This window comes from Pelodiscus sinensis, chromosome 11 (assembly GCF_049634645.1).
Source record: "Pelodiscus sinensis isolate JC-2024 chromosome 11, ASM4963464v1, whole genome shotgun sequence".
Classification (NCBI taxonomy): domain Eukaryota; kingdom Metazoa; phylum Chordata; order Testudines; family Trionychidae; genus Pelodiscus; species Pelodiscus sinensis.
In genome coordinates, this window is record NC_134721.1 from 46,485,651 (window position 1) to 46,499,391 (window position 13,741).

The 13,741-nt window shown below is 51.2% G+C and overlaps 1 protein-coding gene across 3 annotated transcripts in view; it reads right to left on the reverse strand.

Moving 5' to 3' along the window:
• RNF123 (ring finger protein 123) overlaps positions 1-7,762 on the reverse strand; it is a 52,490-nt gene extending 44,728 nt beyond the window's left edge. For 2 of the 3 annotated variants that reach the window (XM_075939581.1, XM_075939579.1), the window contains exons 1-3: positions 7,609-7,762; positions 2,125-2,265; positions 752-836 (exon numbers count right to left, since the gene is read on the reverse strand). In XM_075939581.1, coding sequence (XP_075795696.1) covers positions 752-836; positions 2,125-2,206 — 167 coding nt within the window. In that variant the 5' untranslated portion in view covers positions 2,207-2,265; positions 7,609-7,762. Of the gene's footprint in view, positions 1-751; positions 837-2,124; positions 2,266-7,073; positions 7,199-7,608 lie in introns of those variants that run through there. The other variant, XM_075939580.1, reaches the window with a different exon arrangement.
• Positions 7,763-13,741: the final 5,979 nt, after the last annotated feature.

Sequence of the window (13,741 nt, forward strand, 5' to 3'; positions counted from 1 at the left end):
GAGTTATTTTTAGAGGTGCTGCCGGCTCAGACGTGAGCTCAGAATCTAAGCATAGTGGGAGGAACATGACACCCCCGCCCCCTGAACCTTTTAAACACCGCCAGCCAGAGAGAGGGCCCTCTCACCAGAGGGGCTCCACATCACTCCAGAGCACCTACCCCCCCAAGACTACATGCTCCCAGTGGCACAGTTGACTCAAGAGTCGCACAGCAAGAGGCCCTGGGTTTCTGACCCCCCAAATGTGAAGCAGGGCTGAAAGCGTAAGAAGAGTTTCAATGCCACAACTTGGTGTCTAGCTTCATTTTAGCCCTGCACGTGCAGCTTACAGAGTGCGAGGCTGAGACAACAGAACTGACAGTACTGCCATTTGAAGCGTCATTGTATTGCGCACTGTGTCCAGTTGACAGGGCACAGACTGCCTGTTTTCAGAACTGCTAACACAACATTTCTGTAGTACTTGTCACTGCATAAGCAGACTGTGCATATGCAGGACAGCTGGCCCTAGCTCCCTGCAATCACATTTACTGGCTACCCCCAAGAAAGGCAGGCCAGCAATTACACCTGCACAAGTCAGGCGGTGGAAGTCTAATCGCGAGTCTCTATTCAAAAAGGAAACTTCTGCAGTACAATGCACTTACACTGGCTTGTTCTTTCCTAATGCCAGCATCACAAAGCGGCTTTGTTACCAAGCGACCCTGGAAAGGTCCTCCCAGTGAGACTTGCTAGGTAAGAGTCAGCGGGCAGCCAGTACCTGTAAGCAGCTGCAGACTGGATCCCATCGGCACTAGGGAAGATGCGGTGCAGATAGTCATTCAGCAACTTGCTGTTCACAATCCCTGCAGCAAACAGCAAAGGCGAGATAAGCAATGGGAAGTCAGGCAGAGCCCCAGAAATATCATCAAATTCATCTCTGTCTCCAAGGGCAAGGTCTCCAGTCCCTGGGGAAACGCGGGGGTGTGGGTCTGCAAGTCACCTACTGTGCGACAGAAAAGGCGGCTTCAGGAAGACACTTGCCTGCTGACCATTTTCAGTCGGGGCATCAGACGTTCTCTTTGCAAGCCATGGAAGCACAACAGATCAGCATGGGCCCTTACACAACCTGCCCCGGCTGAGGAGAGGACAGAAAGTTCCCCCTCTAGTCTTCCGGAGCTACGCTGGGTGCTCATCTGGAACGCCTGTGCACCCAGCACAGGCGGCTTTACTGATTCAGTAGGAAAGGGAGTCCCCTACTCAGCTGTAACGTCTCATGTTTTACTCCTCTCTGTACTGCACCAGAGCGGCGACATGCACATCGCTGGGAGAGGAAGGGGCTGGTGCTTACAGCCCCCGAGTCTAATCAAATCCCTTGCCAGATCTCCCTGGAATGGAGTTTCAGCTCTTACTCTGGAGACAGGCTGCTCCACTCACCTTTCATTGCTTTCCCACCTCTCCCTAGGGGAACAGGAGGGGGAAGATCTGAAGTGATCCCCAAGAAATCAAGTGAGCTTGGCCCACTTAGGATCTCATGGCCTTGCCTCTATGGAACTTTCTGCACATGGCGAGCAAATGCGGGCTATAGCGACAGCCCCTTGGCACACATTTACCTCCCAGACAAGCCCTGATCCCCCATTTCACCCCCAGCACAGCTTTTACTTTCACTTCAAGGCCTCTGCAGCTGCACCAGAAACACTGAGTATATACGTGGGAAGAGGAGGCCCTAGTGGGCATTTAAAGCCCCGCAGCCTCAGAGGGCAGCAAAGGAACTCCCCAAGTCAGGTGTGAAGACAAGGAGAGGACAGATCACTGTGACAAGGGAGTCTTGGACATAGGCAAGAGGGAAAAGCCCCTGGAGCAGAGAGAAGGGCTCGGCCCAGGAGAGAGAGAGAACTCCTGGGCTCTTTGGAAGGGCTTAGGTCTCATCTGCCCACCTGCAGCTGCATGGGGGCGATCAGCTGGTCCCTTCCCCAAAGCGGGATACGCTGCCCCACTGCAAGCTTGGCTACCGGTGTCAATGAGAGGCAGGCAGCGGCATGGCAGCACTACAAGGTGGACATGGGGAAACCCTCAGTGTCAGCGGGGTCTGGAGCAGAGCTCAGCCTAGGACGCAGGTGAGCCCACCTCCCCACGTTCTGCAAGAGCACGTACCCGTGACCTTGGGCTTCTCGGACTCCGTGCTCAGCCTGTAGCTCCTGCGGGGAAAGGCAGTCCCAGCCCCTCTCGATGTCATTCTTCACAGCTGCGCGAACCACCACCGAGGCCAAAGCTGAGACAGGAAGCCACACCAGCCTGCCACAGGACAATGGGACTCACTGGTGAGACGAGTCCCCCCCTTACCTTTTGCCCATCATTATGAATCAGAGGTGTGCATAAAAGGTCGCCTCAGTTTCCCTGGCTTCAGAAGTGCCCAACTGGAGCTGAACGCGTACATGGCAGACAACTAACGGGGTCCCTGCCCCAAGACTTGACCTTTCCAGGTTGGATGGCAGTTGGAGTAGACTACCAGCCCCACCCTCAGTCTCATCTGGGCATGAGACAAGACTTTCACAACACATTGTACTTCAGTTGTTCCCAGCAACTCGGCGCCTGCATGCTCCAGACAGCGCCTCTAGCCATGGGCTCTACACCCACCAAAGAGCTTAGGCTGCCCCTCTGCGCAGAAACTGGGCAGCAGCAGTGGGTCAGTGCCCTGCACAGACACACCTCACTGGAGAAGGGGTTCAGGGACAGCCATGGGATCCAAATACCAACCTAGCTGGGTGCTTGGGGATTAGTGCGAGAGCTAGTATGGTCCAAGAGAGCAGACAGCTGTCAGGGAGAGGAAAGGGAGTGGTCTGCAGCCATCTACCAAAGCACATGGTGATTCTGGTTAGCTTGCACTAGGAAAAACAGTGACAAGTGCCACAGGAGCCAAAGAGGAGAAGCAGCGTGAGAGGCAATAGAGTTCCGTGAAGGCATGTAAAAAGGTCATCATGCGCACAGGAAACAAGCACGTTAAAGCCACCACCGTTAACAGTTTCTGCAACTCCGCAAAGAAATCCGAGACTAGTGGAGACTAGGGATGTAACCGATTAACCCTCAACGGGTGAGGCTTACCAGTCACAGTTAACCAGTGGGGGCTGGAGCAGCCCTCTGCCCGCCATAGACAGGAATGCTCCAACCCGGCCAGAGCAGCCTCCATCTGTGGTGGAGGGTCTTCTCCAGCCCATCTGTGGTGGGCTGGGGGCTGCTCCAGCCCCGTCAGGCTGGAGTGCCCGCCCCCGCTCACCCTGCTTCGCTGGTTACCCAGCTAAACAATGTTTAACAGGTGAACTAACCATACCGGGTTTCAAATCCCTAGTGGAGAGGTCTGTTCAATACACAACCACACTCACCAGACAGGCGCACTGGTGGCTGTTTGAAGAGATGGACTACAATGAGCCCATGCAGGTGTGTCCTTACCACGGCCTCACCACTACTCTACCCCCATGGCCTCCGGTGCGCGAGGAACAATCAGCGTCTCTTTCCCATTTATCGCTCACTTCTGCAGACCGGTATCCTGGGCCGTGCTGAGGTCAGCCCACTCTAACGGTCCCTAGCCCCACTTGCGTAACCGCCATAAACACAAGCTTGTGTTTAAAAGGAATCAAGGCTTGGTACATGGACTATCCCCCCGCCAACGGGGGTGGGAGCGACTGGTCAACTAGCCAATAAGCAAATGTTCATTGGATAGTGGACCAGTGACTCGACGCGTCGCTTCCCCTCCCCCTTGCTGCCTCTAACAGAGAGAGGCAGCTGGTGCTGTGGGGAGCCAGCTTAAAAGCCAGTCTCCCTCCAGTACCATCTCTGCAGGGAGGCAGAGGCATAACAGGGGACTGGGCACAAGCTGGGAATCAGCTGATTCCTGGCTCCTGCCTGGTCCCCCCAGCTGCACTGGCAGCAATTAATACATGTAAAAGGCTGAGCTGCAGTGGGATGAGCTCCTGGGGTCTAACCTACACTCCACACGCTCCAGTATTTGTATCTCACACTGGCTCTAGCTTCAAAACTGCCAGAGGCTTTAGGGAAATGGAGGCCACTTCTGCTGACAGCCTGTAGCTTCAGTCCTTTTGGAAACCAAGGCCCCCGACACCAGTTAAGCTGGAGCCCTTTTTATTAGGGGCATAGGGAATTGCAGTTCCATTGTAAGTTACATGGACGGTCAGCCATTTCAAAGAAGGGCAAATTGTCATCTAACGGGTAAGACACAGACAAACTTTGCTTATCTTACAAGCAAGCATTTTAAACATATGTTTGCATGATAAGCACTACCCTGGCATAGCCTCTTAGCTCTGTAGCATAGACACTAATGACAGCGACTAAGGGTTTTTCCTAAGGATGTTAAAATGAGGTTACTTTCCTAATCGAGTAGTCGACAGATTTTGTTTATCAACTACTGGATAAGAATCACCATTATAACGCTCAGTCTGGCTTGTGGGTCCCAGCATAACCTCCCGCACTGCCACTTTGCATTATAAGAGAGAGATGAGCCGGCATGCGAAGGTACTGGTTCTCCTGTCCCTTGTAATGCAAAGTGGCCGATGACCTGCGGGAGCAGGGATTCCCCTGTCTCTTAATATTACACCAGGCTTCAGCCTACATTTTTGGAATGCTGGCTTTTTTTGACAGGGTAACAAGCCTTGTGGATAGGAGGAAGCAGTAGATGTGGTATACTTCAACTTTAGTAAAGCTTTTGAAACAAGTCTTGCATGACCTTCTCATTAACAAACATGGGAAATACAACCTAGATGGAGCTACAATTAGGTGGGTGCACAACTAATTGGATAAACCCTTCATAGAAGCAGTACTCAATGGTTCACAGTCTTGCTGGAAGGACATAATCAGTGGGGTTCCACAGGGACCAGTCCTAGTCAATATCTTCATCACCAATTTAGATAATGGTATAGAGTACACTTATGAAGTTTGCAGATAATATCAAGCTGGGAGGGGTTGCAAGTGCTTTGGAGGACAGGGTCATAATTCAAAATAATCTAAACAAACTGGAGAAATGGCCTGAGGAACAGGATGAAAGGAAGTAAGGAGAAATGCAAAGAACTCCACTTATGGAAAAAACAACCCATTACACACATACAAAATGGGAAGCGACTGTCTAGGAAGGAGTACTGCAGAAAGGCATCTAGGGGTCATAGTGGACCACAAACTAAATACAAGTTAACACATATCTTGGCACTGAAAAAAGTTCAGAAATGGGCAACAAAAATGATTAGGGAGTATGGAATAGCTGCCATGTGAGATGAGATTAATAAGACTGAGACTTTTTAGCTTGGAAAAGAAATGACTAAGGGGAGTTATGATTGAGGTTTATGAAACCGTGACTGGTGTGGAAAAAGTCAAGAATGAACAGTTATTTACCCCTTCCCATAACACAACAAATAGGGGTCACCAAATGAAATGAATAGGTAGCAGATTTAAAATGAACAAACAGAAGTACTTCTTCAGACAATGCACAACCAGTGGAACTTCTAACCCTAAGATGTTGTGAGGACCAGAATTATAATAGGGTTCAAAAAGGAGCTTGATACATTCAAGGAGGATAGGTCCGTCAATGGCTGTTAGTCAAGATGGGCAGCGATGGCGTCCCAAGGCTTGGACAGAAGCTGGGAATGGGCGACAGGGGATGGATCACTTGTTGCCTATGTTATTCATTCCCTCTTGAGCACCTGGTATTGGCCACGGTCAGAAGACAGCGTACTGGACTTACACGAACCTTTGGTCTGACCCAGTATGGCCATTCATGTTCTAACAGTATGATACAGTTGCAAAAAAGGGGGGGGGGGAAGCATCATTTTGGGATGCAATAGCAGGAGTGCTGCAAGTACGACAAGAAGTAAGCGTTCTGTTCTACTCTGCGCTGATTAGGCCTCAACTGGAGTACTATGTCCAGTTCTGGGTGTCACACTTCAGGAAAGATGTGGATAAATTGGAAAACGTGCAGAGAAGATGAACAACAAATAAAGGCTTAGAAAATATGACCTGTGAAGGAAGATTGAAAGAATTGGGTTTGTTTAGTCTGGAAAAAGAGAAGACTAAGAGGGGACGTAACAGTTTTCAAATATCTAAAAGGTTGTTAAAAGGAAGAGAGAGAAAAAAGTATTCTCCATACTCCTGATGATAGGTCAAGAAACAATGGTCATAAATTACAACAAGGGAGGTTTAGTTTGAACTAAGGATGTTAAGTATTGTGTAATTCACTAATCGAATAGTCGATGCATTTTTGCATCGACCATTCGATTAGTCAATAGGGCGGTGCTGCCCCTTTGAAACACCGCTGCAGCATTTCAAAGGGGAAGCATCGCACAGAGCCTGGGCTCAGCTGGGGACTCCCCAGCTGATCCCGAGCTCCAGGCGGCACTGCCACTTTGAAGTACGCCCCTTTTCCCCCTTTGGTGCTCTGATAGCTGCAGGAAGGGAGGGGGAGGCGACCAGTGGACTAGTCCTTAATATCCTTAGTTTGGACATTAGGAAAAACTTCCTAATTGTCAGGGTGGTTGAGCACTGGAATAAATTGCCTAGGGAAGTGGTGGAATCTTCATATTTGTTCAACCTGCTCTTAACCTTAAAACACATGTGAGGGATGGTCAGGAAGATGGTGCTTGGTCCTGTCATGAGTTCAGGGGACTGGACTTGATAACCTCTCAAGGGTCTTTCCAATTGTATGATTCTATATAGAAAATCACCCCCTCTGTTAGCAAGAAAGAGAGGAACAGGACAAACACCGGTCAATGTTCTTAAAATTAGTGCAAGTGGGATCTTTGTTAAATAAATCTGAGTTTATTAGTGAATCTGTCAGAAAATAGATATGTTACCTAAAAACTATGCGCTGCACACGGCAGAAGATGCCACATACTTCTCTCATAGAGCAAAACTAACGAATGCCTGCAGGGACGGGGGAACCCCAGAGGTGCTACCACCCGCACAGCAGTGCTGATCCCAGAGAAGAACTCCAAGGCCCGCAGGCTGCTTGCACTAGTTCCCAGTACATCTGCCCTGGACCCCAGGCAAGCAGCCCCATGCCCAGCGCAGCAAGCACTTGGTCTCCACTGCCCAAAGCAATGTACCTCAGCTCTCCTGCTCCCCAGCCATGCTGCGGGAGGCTTCGGCTGGGGCGGTGCAAAGCCAGTCTTGCTGCTTTCGTTGGGAGAGAGCTCACAGGCTTTGAATCCAGAAACACCCCTGTCTGCTGCCCACCGCCACCCCCCACCTGCCCCGCTCTCCCCCGCCCAGCCCCAGCCAGCCCCATTCTCTGCCCCCCCGCCCCGCTCTCCCCCGCCCAGCCCCAGCCAGCCCCATTCTCTGCCCCCCCAGCCCCGCTCTCCCCCGCCCAGCCCCATTCTCTGCCCCCCCGCCCCGCTCTCCCCCGCCCAGCCCCAGCCAGCCCCATTCTCTGCCCCCCCCGCCCCGCCCCGCTCTCCCCTGCCCAGCCCCAGCCAGCCCCATTCTCTGCCCCCCCAGCCCCGCTCTCCCCCGCCCAGCCCCATTCTCTGCCCCCCCCGCCCCGCTCTCCCCTGCCCAGCCCCAGCCAGCCCCATTCTCTGCCCCCCCAGCCCCGCTCTCCCCCGCCCAGCCCCATTCTCTGCCCCCCCGGCTACTCACCCGCGCGGACCCTCACCACGGCCGCCCGGCTACGGAGTCCCGGCAGGGACACTGCGGCCTGGGCGGGGCTGCGGGCGCGGCCAGCCTGATTGGCGGACGCGGCTCCCCGCGGGCGGGGCGCTGGCGGAGCATCGCCCCCTGCCGGAGGAGTGCGGTGCGGTGCGGTGCAGCGCAGAGCCGGGCCTGTCGAGGTCCCTCCTCTGCATATTGCGTCGGCTCATTTGCATAAAGCACAGCCCGCCTCCCTGCGTGCGGCCCGCGGAGCCAAGCGCTTAGCGGGGCGGGCTGATGGCCGGGGCCCCGGCTCCACTGCACGAGCCACACGTGGCTTCTGGCGGCGCGAGCGTGGCTAGCGGGCTCCCATAGGCGCCCCAAAGCGGCTCGTGCTAGCCACGCGGAGCCCGGCCGGCCTGCAAATAGCTCCTGCCTCTCCCTCAGCCTCGGATTCCGCACGGGAACTGAGCCAGCCTCCCTCCTGCTCCGCCCTGCTGGTCTGGCTCACGCCCTGAGCCCACTGGCGAGAGCAAGGCAGCAGAAGCCCCGCGGATCCCATGGTTAAATCGACCCCAAAGGCCAGCGCCTCCTGCACCCCGTCATGTTCCTTAGCATCGCTTGTGCAGTGCCAACACACTGCGCTTAGAGGGTGTGTCGTCCCCTTCCCCTTGCTTACCAAGACAAGGGACAATAAACTAGCCAAACTGCCACCTGCCTCAGGAGCTCTCAGCCCGGATACTGTCAACTCACCTAGCAACATTGTCAACCTATCCAAGCACTCTCTTAGGGCAGATTCCTCTGCTGGGCTATCTCGAGGACTCGCCTTCTGTGGAGACCTGGAATCCTATTTCCGCCACCTCTGCCTGAAGGAATATTTCCAACACGACGATGTACAACACACTGACCTGACCTTGCTGCTCCCTCCCCACCTCACATCCCAGAAGAGGAAGGCTTCTATGTGGACTCCTACTAATGGTCGTAACGAGAGTCTTGATTTCTACATTGACTGCTCCTGCAAACGTGCTCAAGCTGGCATTATCAGCAAACAACATATAACCTGAGTCATGCAGAATGCAATGCTATACTCAGCCTCAAAAACAATCCTATCATAATCCAAGAGGCTGACAGAGGAGGTGCTGTAGTCGTCATGAACAGGACAGAGTATGAACAGTAGGCAACCAGACAACTCACCAATACCAGATTTTACAAGCCTCTGTCCTGTGATCCCTCTAAAGAATTAAAAAAAAAAAAACTGAAATATCTGCTCATGGAGCTCCCTGATGCTACTCAAGACCAAATTTACACTAACACGCCCCCAATCCCCAACCAGGAGTTTTCTATCTGCTACCCAAGATACACAAACCTGGAAATCCTGGACAATCCATCATCTCAAGTAGTAGCACACTTACAACAAGATTATCTGGCTATATTGACTCCCTCCTCAGACCTTATGCTACCAGCACTCTGTGACACCATTGTGACCTCTGTGACACCTCTGACACTCCCTCCTCAGACCTTATGCTACCAGCACTCTGTGACTACCTCTGTGACACCATTGACTTCCTGAGGAAACTTCAAAACATCAGTAAACTACCCGGAAATACCATCCTGGCCACTATGGTCGAAGAAGCCCTTTACACCCACATTCCACATGAAGGTGATTACAGGCCATCAGGAACACCACCCCCGATGACAGCACTACACACCTGGTTACAGAGCTCTGCGACTTTGTCCTCACCCACAACTACTTCCAATTCAGAGACAATGTGTATCTCCAAGTCAGAGGCACAGCCGTGGGCACCAACATGGCCCCACAATATGCCAACATCTTTATGGCTGACCTTGAACAATGTTTCTTCAGCTCTTGCCCCCCTAGCACCCTTACTCTACTTATGCTACATCGAGGACATCATCATATGGACCCACGGGAAAGAGACCCTGGAAGAATTTAATAGGAACTTCACCAACTTTCACCCCATCATCAACCTCAACCTGGATCAGTCCACATGAGAAATCCACTTCCTTGACACCAGAGTACACTTATATGATGGACAAATTTCCACCACCCTATATTGGAAACCTACCGACCACTACGCTTACCTTCATGCTTCAAGTTTCCATTCCAGACATTTCTCAATCTATTGTATACAGCCAAGCCCTAGGATACAACCGGATTTGCTCTGATCCCACAGACAGAGACAAACACCTACAGGATCTTTATGAAGCATTTCTAAAACTGAAATACCCACCTGGAGAAGTGAGAAAACAGATTGACAGAGCCAAAAAAGTACCCAGACATGAACTACTCAAGAGACCCAAAAGAGAAAACAACAGAATTCCACTTGTCATCACCTACAGCCCACAACTTAAACCCCCTCCAACGCATTATCCACAATCTACAACCTATCCTGGAAAATGACCCCTCACTCTCAGAGGCCTTGGGGGAAAGGCCTGTTCTTGCTTACAAACAACCCTCCAACCTGAAACAATTTTTTTTCAGGTAACCATGCTACATAGCTACATCATAAGCATTCAGGAACCCAGTCCTGTTGTCACGTTACTGGATTGTGAGGAGAGCAGCCAGGTCACTGCTGCATCTATGGGGGGAGGGGGGGTGTTTGCCTCAAAAGTGGTACAAAGGAGGCCATGTGAGGGGTCAAACAAAAGCTTACTTTCTTCTGATTGTGTATCTGCTCTTCATATATCTGTATAATATCTGTGTGTGGAGTTAGGAATCTGTAATCTGTATGGAGACTGGAAGTCTCTCTGAATGTGCTTGAGTATTGGGCAAAGCTCGGCCTATGGACTTGCTAATTAGCGAGGCCCTGTGGGACAATGGCACTCAATGGGCCAAGGACACACCTCAAGAATGAGGGCTGACACCTAAGGGCTGCCAGCAGGGAACACGGATAGGCCGCTGGCCAGGTGACCTGCTGCAGCCAAGAAGAGACCAGGAAGGAGGTATAAATATGCCATGTGGCCGACTCCATCTTGGTACTCAGCTCAGCACTTCATCCCAGAGGCAGCAGTGCAGGGATCGAAGAGCCGGAAAGAACTGTGGACCCATCTAACCTAGGATGTGCAACTCAGGACTTCCAAGCCAGCAGCTATAACATCCCTGCTAGAGCCTGCATCGAGAACTGGGAGATTCGATGCATGTAAAGTATTATCCTTTAACAACCTTACACTCATGCTTTTCTTTCTGGTAGCAATAAACCTTTAGATGTTAAATTCTAAAGGATTGGCTCAGCGTGATTTGTGGGTAAGGTCCAGAGGGTAAATTGACCAGAGATCTGTGGCTGGTTTCTTGGAACCGGACAGAACTTGTTCAGGAAAGGTGAGATCGGATTCTAGACCCCTCACCTGTGTATGAGGCCCGGGGCCATCTGGAGCACGGATACTGCTGGGGTGCCGGAGGGGTTTTGCTCGTGAGGCTTCAGGCAGGCAGCTGAAGCGCTCTGTGGGACTGGTTTGTGGCCTGTTTGGAAAGGTCACCAGTCTGGGGGCTGTAAGGAGCCCCAAATTTGAGCAATTCACCCTGGGCAGACGCCCTCAGCTGTGCCCAGACCCGGCCCGTCACCCCTGCATTCAGCCCCAATGCCAACTTTGCCCACATATCTACACAAGCAAATTCATCACTGGACCCAACCACATCACCCACCAAATCAGAGGCTCGTTTAACTGCACACCCATTAATGCGATCTATGCCATCAAATGCTAGCAATGCCCCACAGAAATATATATTGGACAAACTGGACTGTCCCTATGGGAAAGAATTAATGGACACAAATCAGATATCCAAAGAGGGAACACACAAAAACCTGTTGGGGAACACTGTAACCTCCCTAGACACTCACTAAGGGATCTCCAAGTTGCTGTTTTGTTACAGACCGATTCCACAAGCCAAATACACAGAGAAGGACTGGAACTCCACTTCATTCACAGGTTCGATTCTCATTCAGATGGATTAAATCATGACATTGGATGGCTGGGGCATTATCAACCAACCAAACAATAAAGGTGCCAATGGTTCTTGATATCTGTATAGAATCTTCAGGGGGTAGCCAGTTAGAGGATAAACTTAAAAAAACAACAACAAATGGTCTGGTAGCACTTCATAGACTAACAAACATCTACTCCTTACTTTCACTTTTGAAACAGCTGTGAGCGGAGTAATGCACCGGCAAGATCATACTAATGAAGCGCGGGATATTTAAATCCCTGCTTCATTAGCAATTTCGGTCGGCTACATTTGCATCCCTAGCTCGAACTAGGGAGCAAGTGTAGACATACCCTTACAGACTGGCTCAGCTTTCCCTTTGAAACTTATGTACCCACTGCCTCTTTTTCTCCCCCCGCTTCTCCCATTTATTCTTGGTTCTGGACATCCAACACTCCAGTCATCTGAAGAAGAGGGCTGTGCCCATGAAAGCTCATGATCCCATGTAAATGTTTTGTTAGTCTTTAAAGTGCTACCAGACTAATTGTTTTTTAATTTTTTCCTGTTACAGACTAACTCAGCTACCCCTCTGAAGCTTATGTCCAAGAATGTCATTCGCCCTCTTAATCACAGGATCACACTTGATGCTCATGACCTCCAAATTACTTTAAATGTCTCTGCTTCCCTGCAGCCGGACCCCACCTTGTGCACCCTACATTCTTGGTTCCTAGAAACTCCAGAACAGCAGGTGGAATTAAAAGGGAGGTGCAATGGGATTGTCAGTGGAGAAGAAATCTGAGCTGTTTTCCTAGGAGCAGGGACAAAAGTTCTCATCAGTACCACACTGAGCCATCCATCTTTCTCCCTACAACATAGCACACCCTGGTCCATGTTGCACTGAGGTTAGCAGAGACTGAGAATGGAAACTGGCCCCCTGAAGTGTGCTAAAAATAGCTGAGACCCGGTGGGTTGGATGGAATTGAATGTGGGCAGCTAGCCTAAGCCCTTGGCAGTGTTGCAGCCTCTGCACTGCTATTAGTCATGCATGAGCTCAAGCCAAGCTGGTGCAGGTTTGCCTACCACCGCTGGAGGCTGACACCCAGCTGCAGCATCAGCATGTCTGGAGAGTCAGCACAGACAGAAAAGCTGCATTTTCACAATCATTAGGTCTCTTCCCCTGTTGTATTGGGCTTGTTTTGTCTCCCAGGCAACAGGATTAGACCATCTCAGCTAACCTTTTCTCCCCCTCCTCCTCAAAAGAACAGTTATTACCATCTTTAATGCCATCTGAAAGGCTTTCAAAATAGGGTTTTCCTTATAAAAAACTCTCTGCGGTGAAAGGGAATAAGGACGATTGCAAAAGTGAAAGCCACTCTTACATTTTACCATTCAGATGCTGTTGCTGTGTCTGTCATGAAAGCTCTTGGTTCTTGCCAAGGGACGAAGTCGCTGGACTCGAACCAGTGACCACAGTGTAAGCGTTCTGGGGGGAGAGGCTCGCCGGCCCTTGGGCAAATCTCAGCCCATTTATTCTATTGAACACGACACATCTGCCCCTTCACTTTGCTGTTCTCCTTCTCCTCTCCAAGCCATGTCAAGCCAATGGTTCCTCAGACCTAGGGCTCTGGGGGTGTGCCGAGACATCCTGGGAATGGCTCAGCCAGGACCCTGGCTGATACTCTGCCTGGGGGAAAGGAGCCTTCTTCAGCTTGGCACGAATACTGCCCCCCCCCCACCTCTGATGGGGAAAGGGCTCTGTCCTCTCCTTAAGTCTCTGGTCCACACGTGGCAGGAGTTGTAAACATGACTGCCCTGATTTCAGTGTTCCTGTAACTGCTCCAAAAGGTACTGGGTGTAATATAACAGGTTTCTGGGAACACTGCGGAGAGGTTAGATCAGGGCTAATTGCTTAGAAACAAGGCTGCTTACAGCCCAAGGTTTGGGGTCCTCCTCTATAAGGCAAAAACCAGTCCCAAGGAGCACACTGGCCAGCAGCAATTCCCTTAGACACTCCAGCTTCTTCTGTGCAACCAGCACCGCTCCTTCCATAGGTGAGAAGTTATGAAAACCAAAGAGGGTCTCCTTTTCCCCAAAGGACCAGCCACAAGCCCACGTCAATGTATACCTCAGATCTTTCCCAAAAGAGCACACTGTGCCAATCCTTTAGCATCTAGCAAGGGGAGAGAGAGAAAAAACGGC